Source organism: Buteo buteo, chromosome 15, assembly GCF_964188355.1.
Source record: "Buteo buteo chromosome 15, bButBut1.hap1.1, whole genome shotgun sequence".
NCBI classification, from domain to species: Eukaryota; Metazoa; Chordata; class Aves; order Accipitriformes; family Accipitridae; genus Buteo; species Buteo buteo.
In genome coordinates this window covers 26,090,623-26,109,289 of record NC_134185.1, presented here as the reverse complement: position 1 = coordinate 26,109,289, position 18,667 = coordinate 26,090,623, and the positions used below count along the sequence as shown (strand labels likewise).

The 18,667-nt window shown below is 43.7% G+C and overlaps 1 protein-coding gene across 2 annotated transcripts in view; it reads right to left on the bottom strand.

Moving 5' to 3' along the window:
* Positions 1–9,517: 9,517 nt before the first annotated feature.
* Positions 9,518–18,667, bottom strand: part of DCBLD1 (discoidin, CUB and LCCL domain containing 1) — a 48,388-nt gene continuing 39,238 nt past the window's right edge. For both annotated transcript variants that reach the window (XM_075046829.1, XM_075046828.1), the window contains exons 12-15: positions 17,082–17,172; positions 16,009–16,058; positions 14,303–14,422; positions 9,518–11,880 (exon numbers count right to left, since the gene is read on the bottom strand). In XM_075046829.1, coding sequence (XP_074902930.1) covers positions 11,363–11,880; positions 14,303–14,422; positions 16,009–16,058; positions 17,082–17,172 — 779 coding nt within the window. In that variant the 3' untranslated portion in view covers positions 9,518–11,362. The remainder of the gene's footprint in view (positions 11,881–14,302; positions 14,423–16,008; positions 16,059–17,081; positions 17,173–18,667) is intronic.

The window sequence follows — 18,667 nt, the reverse complement described above, 5'->3', positions numbered from 1 at the left end:
TTGCAGTGATTTCTGCACCTAATTCAGACTGATACTTAATTTTCTTCTGTTTTATATATAAAATACAGACACCTAACCCTGTGTGTGATCTTTTTCTGTTAGCGTGTAGTCCACACCTGGCCAAAGAGCTAATATGAGGAAACCCAAAACTACCTAACATGAAGTTTGACACTAATCCAGTCTTGGCCAGCAATGGTTAAGAGCAAATTACATTTTTAAAAAGATAGAGTTATAGGACATGTCTCAAATTTCATTGAGATGCTTTTTCTGCTGAATGTTTTTCAATAAAAGAAAAAAAGGAAATATTTGCAGTGCCTGGCTGTATAATAATACCATAAATATTCTGCAGTCTTTGACTAAGAAGAGCTGTAAAGACCCAGACCTGTCAAAGGATTAAGTCATTTGGGTAAAATTGTGGAAACTACCTTTTTTCTTTTTTCTATCTTATTTTTGTTTGTTTTCCAAGCATTAGGAAGAATAAGTATATTCTGAGTTTTCCACTGAAGTTACAAAACACTTATCTTCATGTTATGATTTGTAGTCTTGATATTAAAGTCTTTTTGTTCAGATTTTCTTTTTTGTGTTTTAAATAATATTTAAAAAAAAATTAAAATCTCTCATCTGTACTTCAGTGGTCATCTTGCCCTGAAGCATCAAGTTCATCTGGATGAACAGAGAGCTTAAATGAAAGGTAATGGTACGGTAACTGTGGTAGTAGTATAATTATGGTAATTTAGGATTTATTGAGAATGTGTGAGTAGAGGACTGTGAGGGTAGGAACTGTCTCAGTAGACAAGGCTGAGTCATGTTGGATGAAAAGATGTATAATGCACAATTGGTGAGAGCTAGAACTGCAAGTACTTATTTTTTAGCCCTGTAAAATCTTTAGAAGGGTTTAGATACGGGTGGCTTCAGCAGATGGAAGGAAGAGGGAAAGGAGAGAAAACTTACACTTATTTGAGCTATCTTAAAACAAGCAGAGGATTAGAGGCAGCTATCAATGAAGATGAAAACAGATGGAAAGAGCAGAAAAAAATAATTTTGTCAGCTGGGGTCAAGGAAGATAATTCAGAATTTCTTTGTGGCCCAGTGCCCGACTGAAGGACGTCAGAGGCTGCTCCCAGTGACCGCGGTCACTGAATAGTCCTCTGCGGTTTTTTCCAGAGATCCACAGGTGACAGAAAAGAAGAGGAGCACACCCTGACTCGGCATGTGTGTAAGGAGTCCATTTTTGCTGGTTAAAACCTCAGCTCAACGACCTGAAAAGAAATTTACGTGAAATGTTTCAAGCTTGCCTTTTGTCCAGAGTGTGTCTTTTCCAGTACAAGGTAATTTCCAGTTCTTTAGGAGTCTCACAGAACCAGGAGCTGAGAAGAGGCAACCATGCTGACTTTGAAAGGGAAATACTCGACCTCTTTGGTTTTAATTTTCTCAACAAGGCAGTTGTTGCTTCTTATGCCTCCGAGTAGCCTTGCCTGACCTGTGTTTTTGCCTGGTGTACCCCTGCCACAGGCGTTTTGGTGTCTGCCCCTGACACCCACACCTTGTTCTGCACGGGACACCAACGGGGCTTCTAAGCCAAATGGCTCAATAAGGCCAAGCAGTATTTTTTCAAGGGTTTTCCCTTTTAGGGGAAAATTGGAGTCTCTCGGGTAAATTTTTTCACACGCTTTACAAGTGTTTAATTCAATTAGCTGTCAAAATTATTTGGTGTCTCTTTGTCAGCCTTCTGCTTACTGTGCCAACGCTTGTTTCTCCCAGCCGTACCGTGGGGAAGCATCGGAGCTGCCAGTCTTTTGAAGGTTCTGCAGGAGGATGCAGTTCCAGTCCCCCGGGAGAGGTATGTTAGAAGCACATTGATCCCTAAAAAAGAACCCAGGAAAATGGGTTAAAGTTGTGCTGTTTTTTTCTTTGTAATTTGGGAGACATCTGGTAACTTTTCTGTTAAATTACAAGTCTTCAAAATGTTAACAAGTGTATCTGCAAACCTCTGTAAGTTGTGTTGATTAAATCTTAATTTTCCTATTAACTGTCTAAATATTTGCACAAATATTAATTCTGCAAAATGGAATAAAGCAGATTGGCATGGAAATATTTTTTCTAATGATATTTCATTTGCTGTTGTCCAAGTGTTTACGTTTGTTATGAATTTCTTTAGGGGAATGGAAGCATTAATCACGCTGCTGAACTGGAGTGGTTATGTATTTGGTCCACTGGGCTTACGCTGCTGGAAACGTCCTTGCCCTGAACACTTTTCCTTCCGACAAGAAATGGGGTGTCCCTCTTGGAACAACCTGTAGTGAGTTTGCCGCTGTTGACCCTTCTTCGGCTAAAGGTAGGGAAAGAGGGCTGCTGTGGGTTGCCCATGCTGATCCTCTTACAGGATCAGAGCCTTTGGGTTATATCCGCAAAAGCACCGATTCCTCTTGGTTTAATTTATAATTTACGTGGTTGTTTATGGTTCTGTGGGAAGGGATTCTCAATGGGCGCTATGACTTAAACCCTGCAATGGGTACGCACCTCAGCTGCTGAGCATTGGCACCTTTGGGCTTGGAATTGAGGAATGGACTTTTTATATATGATAAATGGAGATTTTTGTATAGCTGTCAAGTGAGTGTTACTGCACAGTTTCCTATTTATTTGATCTTCCTTTTTGTCTAGTGTGACAGTTCAGGTGGTCTGCTAATTTATGACAGACATGGGGTGACATAAGACAACTCAGGGAGCTAGAAGAAATTTTTCAGATCTGTTGTGCTCCTAAAGTGGTTATTTTAAGTCCAGGTCACATATTACTAACTTTGAAACTGGTTTTATTTTAAAATGAAAGACATGGCACTTCTACGTCTTAGTAAGTTAATGTGGTTGTCTTGAGTGATCTGGTTAAATAGACAAGTGTACTTCGGGCTATCTCAGTTTTATGCTGTTTTCAACGCCAAAACTTGTCTATTATTTAGTAATTGCAATTTGTGATCAAAATCCTGAAGTTTTTAGTGCTAAGTATTTGCATTTGTATTTAATGCCAAAAGGGGGCAGCAGCTTCCTTCAAATCTTCAGCATTAATGCGACTTGGAGAAAGAACCTATTGTTTTGTAGGTTGGTTGTTGTTTTTTTTTTTTTAATTAAAAAAAATAGAAAGACTTTATTCATGAGAACTATTTCTAGTAACATGTACTCTTAACATAACAAACATCCAGTCTAGTTCACATCCTGTAGCAAGTACTTTGCAGGTGACACATCTTACGGTAAAAATTATCCTCTATATCAGTGTAGCATATGTACAAGCACACATAAACATAGCCAGTTATAATTTCGTATAGTTCTGGATTTATGGCTTGTTAAAAAATACATAGATATCCCCATCAATTACATTAAAAATGAGTGCTGTGCTCTTTTACAAGCTCACACCCAAGCAGTGAAATTTTTTATCTTTGTGGGTGGGTTAAGTCTTTCCAAAAGAGGGGACCAAATGTATGAATAAAACATGAAATGAGATATTGGATATGTTTGTAAACGCTCCTGCCTGCGCTTTGCCAGTGCCCTTCAGCGATGATAAACAACCAGCCTTGTCGCATTCCTGGGTTCTTTGCTGGAGCAGAGGCTGCCCATGGTCATGTCACACTGTGGCAAGGAGAAGTGAAAAAAAAGGTGATGATGATTACATTTTGCTCTAGTCTAGTTTCAGACAGAAGCATCTTGGTTAGAGAAAAGAGGAAGGTCGGTTCACATTGACCCATCATCACCTTTTCTCTGCTGCTGTTGGTTTCCAGCGACCACCAAATGATAGTGCAGTCTCCAAACCCTGTTTGTTGTCGTTAACCAAGTGATCAGTGAACTTGGCAGCCAAATGTTCTGTGGCATAAAATATTTATGTCCTTGATGCTGGTCCTTGTACAGTGACATGATTGTACTATTAATGGGGGGATGGAGTGTGACCCCATCTGTCAAAAAGTTACCTATATGAATGAAATACTTACCGTAAAGGGGTATCTTTTATGAATGTCATCTGCCAGGTATTTGTAAGATAGTAGGAAAGTTATTGCAGCTTTTTTACCAGAAGCGTGGCTCGCTTTGTGTTGTGGGGTGTCAAAAAAACCTTGTGCTGCCTTTTATGACGAGATGCTGAAAGCACTTGGCTATCTGTGGAAGAGAATTTGCATGAGCTGTCCACAATCTTTCCGCGTCCACGTATGACGCTGGCGTTTCCATATAACAGGCATGCTTTATCCAGGTCACCTTATTCAAATTTTATAAAACTGTCTGTCAGAACAGATGGTGTCACTTAAGGATAAAAAGCTTAGCCATAGATGTGAAGAAAAGCTGCCTCTTCAAGTGAGGTCTGCTAGTTCGTCTTAGTCCTTATCACCCCTGTCTTCTGTCCCTGCATGACAGAGGACTTTTTGCCGGTTTGCGATTGGTATTTTCAAAGGCCGTTACATTTTGGGGTGGGCTTGATTTGTTGCTACAGCTCTGGACAAGTGGCAGCATATCTGTGTGTCTCAGTTTGCCCATCTGTGAAATGGTTGCCTGGGCCACAAAAATAAAGATGCGTAAAATACGTTTGTAAAGGCTGAGGTTTCTAATACACGCTCAAGGTGTTAAATCGTTCAGACCAGAGGCTGGGTGGTGGCTAATGTAACTTACTGTCTTTTTACGGTCTTTTCTCTCCTTCTTTTATGGCAAACATCACCACCTTCTCTGCTATCTGCCACTTGTTGTGGAGGAGGACTTCTGATAAGCTCCCTGTCACGGGTCAGGCTTCAGCCATTGCTGTATGTGCCTGTATCATTTGTATTAAATTGTTCTTGGTGTTTCTTTTAAGCCTAGAATTTTGGCATTACTTTTTTTGCCTACCTTCTGTTAGGTAACATACATGTGTTTTTAAAGTCTATTATTGTCTGTTGTCATCTGATCTGGCTGAGAGAACGTCACAGGTTTTGAACAATTTGTTATGTTGTAAGTTTTCTCGCTCCTTTTAGTAGCTCAGACTAATAAGAGGAAATGCTGAGTATTCAGGGATACTGTTCCTCTTCAGGCGAGCAGATAATGCAGGTCATCAAAGGGAGCTTTTCCAGTAAGGTCTGTTAAAAAATTTGTGTCTAGTCAAAAGTATGGATTCCTGAGGTCAGTTGAGGGTGGTTAATCAGAACACAAAAGTCTTAGTAACAGTCATATATGTCATATATGTTGGCTTATATTTTTTGCTATGCGGAAAAATGATGTTGTGCTTTAACTTAATGAAGTTGTCTCCTTCCTGGATTTCTGTTTTTAATACCTCTGACCATATAAAAATAAATGGGATGATAATCTTTTGGATGTCACGTGGCAGCTCAGTAGCTGTGTTGCAAGTATCTGAATAAATAACGAATTAACTCAGCCCAGGACAAGAGGTTACTGAATAACCTCTGCATACTGTAGATGGCAAATTTTTTTCATGACTTACAGATGTGGGGCCAAGCCTAAACAAATACGGCAAATTTTGAATGAAAAAGTCTCCAAATTCTCATGTGTAGACTATACAATGAGATACAGAAAGTCAGATGCACAGCAAGTCTGATGCTAGGCGTCCTCCTTATCATGGGTAACATGAGTTTTCCCCAACTAAGGATGTCTTCCCTCTTGTCTTTATCTAGTTTAGAAGTACTTTATCTGGTTTAGAAATACTTTATCTGACTCCTCCTTGCATGTCCTTTATGGATGGTAGGACTGTACCGGGGGCTTCAAAAAAAAGCAAGCCTCAGGAGAGGTTTCTATTTTAAGTTTGAAAGTGATTGTGCAGAAATGGCACCTTCCCTTTAAATAAGCATGTTCCTTGAAACTTATTCCATCTTCAATAATTCCTAGGCATTGCCGCTACTTCTTCATAATATTGTTAGTCTTGTTAACCCCACACAGCTATGGCAGGGTGATTTTCAGTATAGGTATCAACACCACTCATGAGTTTCAAAGGAAATGATAAATTCTGCATTCATTTACCCCTGCTGCACTACCGCAGCAGAGGTTGGAGGTCAGTACGAGCTTACATCATAGCTGATATTGGAAAGAAAAGGGCAGTATAGAATTTTTATTATGGAAAGTAATAAGGAAAAAAGGAATGCAACAACATAACCTTGTCATTCCTTGGGTGCGGACTGATTACCGGCTAGGGGAGCGCTTAAGACACCCATTCACTGAGCAAACCTAACCTGGGTTTGGAGAGAGCATGAACAGAAGAATACTGATGGATTTCTATGAGGTTTCCTTTCAGTGGGTGCCTGACCCCGCAGGACTGCTGAGAGACCACTGACTCCTTTTTGAGATGTCACAAAACTGTTCATTTTTTTGCTTTTTGTTACTTGCCCTCCTGAACTGAATTCAAACGCCCTGGAAAAAATTTACCAGCTTGCCTTCCCTTTGGCAAAAGCCAGGACACAGACAAGTAATTGCACTTCATTTAGTTTTTATTAGCTCCCTCAGTGGTGAACTTACATGCATATTTTTTAAGGTGTTGCTGAAATGCAACGCTACTGTTTTAAGGTCAAAAGATGTTAGTGTAACTTGGTGTAAACAATGTAATTTGTTATGGCAATAGTGATTCCTTGCTGTGGTTTTTAGATCCCTCGGAAATAGCAAGTGAGTCCTCATGTCAGATGATCGCCACCTGTATTACACGGGTACAAAATTGGGGCTTATGGGGATGTCGCAACGGAGCTGACTTGGGGGTTTCCCTTAAACGCTTCTCCCATTCAGCAGTGGGTGTAGGTCAGAGGCATGGGCTCTGCCAGTTACCGATACTGGTCACCTGGTTTGCTCTCTGTTGCCCCAAAAGGCTTCTGGTGCCTTCTGCAATCTTCTGCATGGGCACAGGACCGTTTTCCTCCAGTGCAATGGAAATGAGTCCTTCTGGTAATGCGTGCAGGGAGTCTGGCAATGATGGAGCGGCGTTGGGGAGCGTGCAGCAATCTTTGCCGTATGTCTGCGTGGGATAGGACTCTCCAGCACCATGGAAAAACAAATCATAAATGTTTTAATGACAGCGATCCACCAAACAGGTAAGCACAGTTAGGTCTGTTCCTGTAACGGGGCCTACAGCCTGACATTCCCATCCTGTGTAGGGAATATTTTGTGCCTCAGATGGGGCTCCACTAAAATCTGCCCACGGAGTGGAGAACTGCCAAATGGCAGTCAGTGGGAAAAATCCAAAGAAAGTCTGTATAAAAAACTCAGTCTTCCCGGGTTTTAGCCACACCAGTAAAGCAGACAAGCTGTGGTTGGAATCCAACCTCATGGGGTTTGTTTAAATAACGAAGTGGGGATCCCTGATCTAAAAACACATAGGTGCTAGAGACACCGCCGTGGCTGCTGCCATGTCAGCTCAGTGGTTCCAATACTCATGAGACGCAGGGAATGCAGGTTGGCCTCAGTGCTTTTCCTGCCTTCCCCCAGTTGTGCAGAGACTGCTGTAGCCAGTGGGCTACTGAGGTGGTTGAACCCATCCCACGGATGGTGTCTCGAGAGGGCGGTGGGGCCAAATGCTTGATCCGGAGAAAGGCAGTAGAAGAGAGCAGGAGATGCTCCAAGTGAGTGAGTAGGACACCCGTTGAGCTGGGGAAATCCTAGTTCCAGTCTGCAAGTCAAGGACTAATTTTAATCGATTGCCTGTTGGATGTAAAGATTCTGGTAGGTACTAAGGTAGGGTTTAATATCTGATGTTAAAAATCCAGCAACTGAAAGAAATAGGGAAATAATCCTTAGAATTACACTTGATAAGAAAAAAAAAGCGTTTGTACTGAGTGTTGGAAAGGTACTTAGCGGAAGAAACAGGAATTTGCAATCTATTTCCCAGTCTAAGGAGGTGAGAGCAAAGAACATTTCTATTTTTGCTGTGGTATTTTGGGAACTTTTGTTGTAGTTATTTTTCGTGGGTTTTTTTGTTTGTTTTTTTAAATATAAGGCACCAGCTGGAAATGCATGCCAAGCCGTCATTTTTGGTTTTCAGTTGTAGGTAGCGTACATCATCTTTTACACATTCTTACCTCGAGAGCCGCCTTCTTCAATTCCCTTGGTCAGACACATGCGCAGTTGCAGTGCGTGACCCCGTTCCTGGCAAAGTCAGAGGCTTGCTGTCAGCCGCAGCTGGGAGAGGCAGGCCCTTAGTGCTATAATCGGTTAATATTTAACCTTCTTGTGAACTCTGGCTTGGTTTTACTGTTCCAGCCTACTGGGAGTGCCTGCGCAGGAGAGAAGTTTGGTACGGAAACGCTATTGAAAGTTTCCATCAACCAGAGGGTCAGACTCGGCTCTCACACAATCTCTAGAGACGTTGGAGAGGGACCCAGCGTTAATGGAGCCCTTCCAAGTGTGCAAATGTCTCAAAATGGTGCTTACTCTAACGTTCACTGTGGAAAGAAGATTTTCAAATGTGTGATGTTTGGTAAGGCTGCCTGTCTTATACCTGTGACTGGTTTTGATGGTGAGAACAAGCTGGAGTTTGATGTACCAGCATGTGAGAAGCCATTCAGAGGATGAGCATGAGGATGAGCCGCCACCACTGGGAAGATTCAGGCAGTCCCCTTTCCTTCCTATACCAGGATTTAGTATCTCCACCACCATCAGGACAGAGAGGCTACTCAGGTAGGAAGTTCCCTTGCATATCTGCTGCTGGGGTCACTAGAAACTTCCTATTTCCCAGGCCAAGGTGGAGAAACTCAAGGCTTTTGATGTTAACCACGCTCAGCAGTCGCTCAGACGTGAACTGTGAAGCACCATAGCAGTGACCAGGAGCCGTGAGCGACTGCAGAGCTGCTGCGCTGCCTCCGTCCCCACCAGCACGGGGCCACTGTGACCCAGGGAGGATGGAGATGTTCGGGGATTTATTTTAAGCCATCTTTCTGCAGTTTTGCAGGGTCTCCTTGGGGAGGGGGGGCACAGGATGGAGGCAAGGTGCAAACTGAGACCCAACTCTTCATTAGGCTAAACCAGCTGTGTTAAGATGGGTTTGAACGGCGGCAGAAATGGGTGCGTGCTACCAAGAACCCTTTGACACTTGCAGCGCGCTGCAGATGCGCAAAGCACGTGGTAGTGGCATGCAAAAAGATTATTATAATAGAAGCAGCGTCATCTGCTGCCTGGTCCCGTTGTGCTGCCGCATTACCTAGGTGCCTCATTAGGTGGGGAGTAGTCCTGGTTCCTGAACACTGCTTGTCTGTAAAGTGATAAGTTGGGCTAATTAGCTGTGTGGGTGGAGTATTGGTTTCAGGCTCATCAGGAGGGCGTCCTCATCCCTTCCTCAATTATACGCATCCAGCAGCGTGTTCGTGGGTGCTTCTTCTCTAGAGCTTATGGACAGAAAAGCCAGGCTAAATGGGGCACCGAGAGAATCTTTTTTTAGCCCGTCACACTGGGGCTGTGAATTGCAGCAGCGCAACTGGCACTTTTGCAGGGCGTAAGGAACGCTTCTTTCTCACCCTGCGGGATATGTGACGAGAGTGGGCGTGCAGCAGTGATCAAGTCACCGAGTTAAGTAGCAGGCCTGTCTGACTGATTTACAAATACCAGTGTTCTTTATTTACACAGACATGTAAACAACAGAAGGTAAACAACACCGCCCAGCTCGGTCTAACAAACAGGCTGCTGCTGTTTCACTTCAGGACCTGAGGTGTTTTAGACATTTCACAGAAACTGTATTGACAGCAAACACAGGAAGGCTACGAGGTTACCTTGACTCTTTCTTCTTTGCACAGGAATCAAATGCACGGTGTGGCAGCGCGAGGGAACGGTACCACTGAGGCCACAAAACAAGCGTTTGCAAAGAACCCACCAAGAGCTTGCCTTGAGGTCGGATATGGCTGGAGTTAGCAATAGTTTTGAGTAGTATCACTGCAACTAGTCTGTACTCTGACAGCACTTTCCACCCAAGGATCTGAAAGCACTTTGCAAACAGACCACAAATCTTTGCTGCATCCTTTGCAAATTATTGCCAGTTTACACGCAAGGAAACGGAGGGCCTTCAGATAGCGACTTTCCCAGAGCTCAGGTTCTACTAGTCTCGTTTCCCAACCTTGTGCTTTAAATATAGCACCATTCTTCCTTCCCAGAAGTATATTGCTTCTTGACGATTTAGGACAAGCTTTCGAATTCAAAGTGACGCTCGAAGCACCGCAGGTAGAACAGCAGCGGACGGTCCCAGTCGCTACCAGAAGCTGTTTTGCTTCAACAACGCCTCTGCTGAAAGAGGAGCCAGCTACTGTGCGATACATTGCACCTTTCCCCACGCTTTTTCAAGTTTGTCCAAAAACAGAATTAAGGGTAACGTTAGCTGCAAAAGAAAAACTATTTGAAAACAACTGTGCTGATCTGCTGTCTTGCAAATTTAACTGCAACAGTAAGCCATACACACACTGTGTTTTACTCAGTCAAAATATTTCAAATAGAAATGTTACGCTAAACTTGTAAGACAGAAAAATACCTAGTGGTGCAATGAGGAATTCAGTTGCTGCTTTGTGCCAAGGAACAAATTTCCTTATAGGTTAGCAGCAAAAGCATCAGCTAGGGCTTGAACAGGATTTAATTCTCAGCTGTAAATTCACATTTTGGTTCCACACACATTTCCTGGGAAAAAAACCAGCCTGACAGGTGTTGGGTTTGTTGTTTGTTGTTTTTTCTGTTGCAGAGTGATCACCGTGGCTTGAACCCAAAACTGGTTTCAGCCTTTCTACCTGTTTCTAATGTGAATAGCAAGTTAGACAGGCTCAGCTCATATGCTAGGTCAAACTCAAGCATGTAAGAATTGCTGCTAAAAAAGCAGCCGGGAAGGTGGATTTGAGCACAGTATTTAAATGCTCAGCTGCCTTCTCTTGTGCACGTTATGCTTCAAGTAGTTTTACTTCTTCTACCCTCCCAGTAAGAACTACAGTGATGCCCTATCTTCAGTTATCATAGGAAAGGAGATTAACGACCACAACCGTAAGATACACGATTTACAGCTGCCAGTACAACAGCAGGTAAAATAAAGACAGAGAAGGAGGCCCGTTTTTCTTAAATAGGCTTTTCTGCAATCCTTTCAATCCCCCAGGTGAAAAGGAAACTTAAGAAATTCTCCTTAAATAAAAGCTATGTACAAATTGCACACGTTGCAAATGGAGCACTGAGATCAGTTACAGAAAATAAGATGTACAGTCTTCACTGATAACATCTCTCTTGCTATAAACAGCGATAAACAGCATATGCTTTCTTCAGATGTCAGAACCCAGCAAGACTGCAATATTATGTACACAGGGCTTGTTTGCCTTCTGCCTCCCGCAGCAGAGTCCCTCCAAACTCTGTTTTCGCTTCAGAAAGCTGTGCAGCGACGTTCCCGCGCACCGCGTCTCTCCTGCTCGGCGGATCACAAGAGAGCTGTCATTGCTGTCTGGCTGATTGGTTTTAGGCAGTCTCTGGGCGTTGAGTAACCCTCGCTCCCGAGGGCGTTGGGCTGAGGTTTCTGGTAGTCCGTGCTGTAGCTCACGGAGGTCAGAACACCGTTAACTTTGGGTTTGTCGTAGTTTATGACACTCTGGGGTGTCTGATAGTCTCCGTTCCTGTTATCGGTCTTACATGAACTGGAGAAGCTGCCGGCAGACAGGGAGTGTTTCTGAGACGAGACGACAGGTACGTTGTAGCCGTTTTCAGAGGGGAAATTGTTTTCTCTTGTTACGTGCCGCTCTATGATGGGGGTGGCATATTCGGGCTCTTGGCTGGTCAGGGGCAGAGCGTATTCATGCCGGTTAGCTCTGTGCGGACAGTGGTAGTGGTTTTCGAACTCTGAACTCCCCCTTCTTCCCTCGTCTTTGGTGTCCATGGGTCGAAAAGTAGATCCTTTCCGCGTTACCGTCCCAGTCCCAATCATGAGAGGCTGCTGATAATCTAAAAGGAAGCACGAACTGCTCAATAAAGCATAGATTGGTTACTTTATGTATGTAATACTTACGCGTAGGTGGGTATTTTATGTTGAAAAATGGCTCGGTTATTGTTTCAAATGCGTGGTTATCAGGGGTGTGAGACAACCTTTCCCCAACGCTGGTCCTGTAAGCTTCTTCAGTGAGCAAGCGTTGCAGAAGGTTGCTCTTCCACAGAGGAACTCCAACCTGCCACCTCTTTTCCTACTGCCTCCCTCCCTTTCCCCACCCACCCACCCAAATAAATTAACATCATTTCTGGAGTACACTCAAGAGCCCTAAAAAAAGAGAGAAGTCAACAAAATATTAGCAACAAACTGGACAAAGGACATTGCACGAAGATCCACAAAGGCGAAGTTCTCCAAAACAAGTGTTCTACTTTTGGAATAATTAAAATGCCCGGAGGAGTCTTAACGAGCCTGACCAAGCGCTGGCTTTATTTAAAAGGCATCTCACAGTAGCTGAGTGACAGGAAGGATGAAGTTAGGCGGAACAGCAGCCAAGAGAGTCAAGGGAAGTGTGAAAGGCGCTAAGCCAGCTCAGCGCTGCTGCGGGCGCGCGAGGGGGGACCAGCCGTGGGAGGAGAAGCGGGACCGGCGCTGCCGGGGGATCCGGGCGGTCGTCCCGGTCAAGGGGGACAGCGGGGATGGAGCTGGGGACGGGCGAACGGCCCGAGCAGGAGCAAGGAGTGAGATGGAGGAAAGGCGGCCTCCAGAAGCGTGGTGTTTGCACCTCGAGTCGAGGCAGATGCCAGGCTGAAGAAGGAGATCTGGACTAAAAGGGTTTTCAAAGAAATCCAGTGAAACTATTATGAGAAAATTCAGCGTTCTAGCTTTCTCACTTTGGTGCTAGTGACAATCTCTTACGGATGCATACGGTGGCCTGAACAGCTCTAGTAAATGACACTGCTAAAGTATCATGTTTTGATGCAGGCGTGAAGAAGTTAGCTCAGTTTCTGTTCTGGCATCGTGGTTCATCTGACATGAGCGTCGAATTCGATCCCATATGTCCTGTGAATCTTTTTGGCAGTTCCTGGCTACGTCCCAAACTTCAGCATGTAGGGTGAAGGTGTTATGATATTTCACTAAGTAAGCGGTGCAGCTCTCCCCAGCGTCGCTGCCGCCATCCCCAACAATCTCCCTCGCCCAGGATGAAGCATCTCGACTTGCTCCTGGCTGCCTTGGGGAACCAGCAGGCAGCTGGGGATTCGAAGGGAGGGAATTGCATGGAGCATGTTAAGCTATATGCGAGTTGCGCGCTCTCTGCGATTAAATTTTTAAATGGCACATTTCTGGGCTGCGTTCAGATTTTTATTTTGTGTTTCTTATTTTTAAGGAGACTGTAGGTGAAATGCTAAGGCTGGGGAGCTGCCTGGCCAGGCTGAGAGTTAAGACTTCCCACAAACACGGCAGGAGTGGAGGACAGAGAGAGCAGAGGCTCCCCAGACGTGGCCAGGGGGGCCGGATAACTGTGATTTGTGAGCAACCTTTATTCACTCCCTTTCCTTCATGAAATAAAACTGCTTTATAGGTCTCTGCATATTTATATTGAAAGTTTCTGAAAAGGATTGAAACCATCTTTGAAAGATATCCAGGGTAGCACCATATGGAATTACAGTAACCATCCATTTGTTTTTTAAATGTGTTTGCCAAATGCATTGGAGAAATTTTAAGGAATTTCTATGGTCTGGGGGCTGGAAACAGCAAATTAATCTTTCTGGAAGATTGCTGATCACTGATCCCATGAAATGGCTGGTCTCACTAGCCTCTCCAGACAGACTAAACTAGGCAGGGATAAGATGTGCTAAGAGGATGAATTAAAAAACCATCCCTTTGGGATCCAAATAGTACTGATGCGGGGATTTGCTCTATCCAAACAGTGACCTGGAGCCAAGGTAGCACAGGAGAGAAGCACTGTGGTTGGTTTTTTTCCTTCTATCTCATCTACCTGCTTCTACTTCAGGGGGCCTCGTCTCCAAAACAGTTCGGGCACCAGGAAAGCTGCACAGGGATCTCAGCACAACTTCCAGCTGGGCGTGAAATCCCACCACAAACCAACTAAGCAATTTTTCTATTTGCTCAGCAGCAGGGGGCATTATGTTTTGTTCCATTTCCAGAGACATTTGTGTTTAAATCGAAACACGAAAATTAGTCAGCAAAGGCAAACTGTCCTATCCTAGGCACATTCTTGCGGTGCATCCATGCCTGAGTGCCTTCAACAGTTACCTTCAGCTCGTAACTATTTGAGAGTCAGGAAATCCTTCCCAACAACTCCAAGAAAAAATTTCCAACATAGCTTGCATGAGAGCTGGAGCTTGTAACACTGCCGGCCCATCCCTCTCCCTGTTCCCTGCTCTGCGTGCAGAGCAAAATGAATCCATCGCATGTTACCTGCCATGTCACTGGTGACCAGATCTAGTTTTTGAGGTGTCTCCTTCTCATTATTATAGCTGATGGTAAATTCAGTTGACTGATGTCTGGTGAAGGGCTGCTTGATTTGTTTCCAACAACCTATGAAAAAGATATAAAAATAGAAGGCTTAGCAGCAAGTTAAATGCTCACAATCAGAAGACTTACCAGAAAGTTTAAGTTTTGGTGTACTCATTGCTGTCAATATATTAACAGCAGCTTGTTAACAAGCTTTTCTTGTTAAAAAGCAAGACTAAAATGGGCTGTTTGTAAAAAAAGCCCCCTAAATTTGGAGGGTGAAAGGGAAAAAGTGAATCATCAGCTGGGATATCCAAGTGAAAACAAAACTTTATAGAGGATTTTCTTGGCAAGAAGGGCTCAAACACTGTAGGTGTCTGCAGTGATGCCTTACAGTGTATCAGAAAAATACCAGCTTTAAATCAGTTACATGTTTTGCCATTGCGTATGTGGCAAAAATAATGTTTAAAATTTCTTTTTTTCAGTAGACTAGTATGGCTTCCATTTCCTTGATATCTGAGCACCTGCACTCGTCAATTAATTTGTTCTCACAACATCTTTGTCAGACAGAAAAGAAAAAAATCCACAGTGTCAGGCACTTGCCTGGAGCCTGCGACAGGAGGTCTGCGGAGAGTTGGGTTCAGCTCCCAGCTTTCTAAGTCCCAAGCCTGGGTCACGAGGGCTTAGGAGCTTGATTTATGAAGCACGCACGCAACAAATGAACTGACTGGGTAAGAGGCTATCTCCAATTTCTTGGGATTTGTCCTCATTAGCAAGTGAGAAAGGATTATGATGTGACCTTGAAAAATCATATTAGCAAATATGATGTTAAGTACAAATTAATTTTCTAATGAGGGCAAGCTGCAGTGGGTAACAGCATTCCTTTCACTGACGTCAGCATCTGCTGAGGGATGAAATTTCGGAGCTGAGCTATTGCAAGGCACTTGTCAAGAGACATGTGAATTGCTTAGTGGTTTCTTTTTTTATGGAAAGCCGCGATTCAGAAGGATATTCCTCTATAGAGTTGGTTGGCCAGGAAAAACAGCTAAACCCCAACTTCCAAGCTGACAGGAGACCGCACTCTAGAAAGCATTCTTGAGCAAGACAAAGAATGTACTTCAGCGGGGTTTTGCAGGCATCTCCTAAAGCAGAGGCCCCAAGCCAACCCCCTATATTCAGATTTTACACACAAAGTACAATTCAGTTTTGTTAGGCTTTACAAATACAGTCCCAACCAGGGAAGGCAGTAAGATGGAAATATTGAAGCCATAAAAAATTATTAGCCCTTGCTCTCTGAGAGAAAGGCAATCCCCTCTGCTGTGGGGAAGAGAAAAGGAAAGCAGCCGTTTTCTGCAAAATAGGTATTTTGGAGGAGGGAAGGAAAGGGAGGGCACCTGGGAGCACTCTTACATGCTAATTTATGCACTCTGTATAACAGATCTTTTGCTAATTGCCTTTCCGTCACAGAAACCAAATTATATTGTTTCTTTGGGCACTGTGCTAGGATGACACCGGTGGGACTATCGTTTGCCGCTTCCCTTGTATGAAGAGGTGAATTTGAACGAGGAAACGTGGATGCTATTTCATAAACATTTCATGCTTAGTTGCATAAACCCCTTCCTGTCGGCTCAATGGACAGGACAGGCGAAGGTGCGTGATTCTCCACTAACCTGATTTCTGAGCACTGGATAATCCGTAAGAAAGTCCTTTGGCTTCTCGCCTGCGGGGAGAAGAAAGCATTTATAAACATCTGCACTCACAGCATTTCAGCTTCATGCCTTAGCTCCAGCAGAGAGAGCCTTTGTCTTTAGCAGCTGAGGACGACGCTTCACTTTGAGTTCTTAGAGGCTGGTGTTTACTAGCACGTAAGGTACGCAAACCAGCGTTTTGCCGTTTCATTTTTCCCCATCTATATGCAAGTTGTGAGTGCTGGTGTTCAAATTTCTTGTGTCTGGCACTCATAAGTTTGATGCGTCCATATCTATATGTGTCACTCTAGGTTATGTTTTGTGTCTGCTCTTCTGAATTCTCTGGCTAGTTTATAGGTTTACTGGGAATCCCGGACAGAGCTGGGTACCGCTAGTGATGGAGCAACATCTCCAGAGCATTGCTTATACTTCCAAATACCCATGGGCTGACAGAAGCATTTCCAGGCTCTCCATGGAAGTGCAGGTTCATACCCATGGACATCTAGCAAGAATCCCAGTTAGCAGTGCTGCTTCCCTTGTGAAATGAAGTGGCTTGGGTTTAGCTGCTCACCAGTGTATGTGTGCAACTCCTTACACCTGGGCTCTGCTTTCAGCCTGCTAGGTGAAGTGCTCTGACTTACAGGACTGGGAAGCAGAAACACAACAGGAGGGAAATAAAAGCGAATGATCCAGATAGATAGCTCAAATCCTCCTTTCACTGAATTTTTACTTGGCTTTGGTGTGGAAACTATTCTGTCTTTGATTGCTTTACACCTTAGTATTTGTGGGTATATGTAGGCTGAAGAGTTATATTGGACTGTTAATTGGGGTGTGCAGCTCTGACCTGCTTAACCTTTGTTTTTGTCCGGTTAGGGGAGACGTACGGTAAGAAATACAATTTACAGAGACACGACATGAGGTCTACCTAAAAGGAAGACTGCCAAACAGGATCAATTTCTAGCTCCCTGGTAAAGAGGCTCTGAAAGAAGGCACATAGTTGGACGTGCTAGCTAGGTAGCCACAAATGCCTCCTATGAGAAAAGCCAGTATCTTACTTGCGTAGGGCTGCACAGATACAAATTCCAGAGAACAGGAACAGACACAGCACGATGAAGATGGGGACAATTATAGCTGTAAGTGTTAAGCCTGCATGAGAAAAAAAAAAAAAAGGATAAAAGTTTAAAAGGCAAATTACTCTGAAGCTGGTAATTTTTACTACAGAGAATACAGCAAAAGGCAGATAATCTTGCAGGAATGCTCCTTGTAAGAGAGCATGAAAATGTAGGACTATAAAACTGCAAGACCACTCCTCAGCCATACTTGGTTGCCATGTACCTATGTGGAACAGTGTTGAGATGAAAGAGTTACATATACTTTCTCAAGGCTGACGCTTGACTTAACCACTATATGCATACTTACAAAGAGCACTTCCTTCTTATTGCCTTATTTCTAGGTAACTTTTTAAAAGCCACTTACTCACTCTGTTTTCAGTTGCTTATAAAACTGCCAAATGAGGCTGCAATTTTACATGCCAAGTATCTGGCTCATGCTGAACCGGTTGAAACATTTCAGTCAAAATAGTTCAAAGGTTTCCAGGAGTGGAGCTAGGGAAAAACCTGCTTAGCCCCTGGTACATTCTAACACAACACGGTTTAGTGCAGGGATTTGAAAATTAGCAGTGGGGTGGCTCTTGTGTCGGGAGTGCACCATTCGCTATTCCTACAGACACTTACCAGGCTGTGAGAATAAGGTAGTACATGTGTCCACAGGGTATTTACAATTTAGCAGATGAAATCTCAGTAGATTTCATTTTCAGTGAACATGGATACAATTTACCCATACTGCTGCACAGATGAACTGAGCTTGCTCTTGGCAAGAGCAGTGCAGTTTTAGAGGAGCTTTTTTTCTTACAGTGATTGCTTCTTATAACCAGGGTTTAGGTTTTTTTTTACAGAGACATTCCTACAACTATCAGCTACCTAATGGGTAGCAGCATTTGGTGTAGTTGGTCTGGTAATTCCTGCCTGGCTATGCGTCCACTAAACAGTCGGTATAAGCAAAAATTTTGTTTGTTTGCTTTTTAAGATCTAAAAAGTTGGCTCCACAACATTGAAGGATGAAGACTGCAAATTCAGGGAGAAGTACTCAAACGAAGGTTGTCTGAGCCCCCGTGAACAGGGGCATTATGGAGGAGTGTTTAGTTACACAACCGTGCGCTACTGGACGCTGCTTGGAGCTGGGGACCTGCTCTGGGGGGAGTCATGGTTGTGTAGAGAGAAGGTAATTTTTGTGAGACCACTGCCTCACATATTACAAAAATTATAAAATTATAGGAAGAGGGTGAGGAAGAGCTCCTCCAAAAAATGCTGATGAGTGCTCAGTATAGTCCCTTGAGCCACCAGCCAAGCATGGCAAATAAAGCAATGTGACAGGGAAACCAAAGCCTGATGTTTCACACATCAAGGAAAACTAAGGCTTTCCATCTCTTTCTGTGCCTTAAGACAGAAAGAACCTATGCTTCCTCCCTCTTCTCTCTATCGTTAACCTTTAATCAAGTCTGAAGGGAAAATAAAAGTTTTGGTTTGTGAGAGAGCTTAAAGTTCCCTCGGGCTGGGCTGAAGACATGATGCATCCTAGAGAA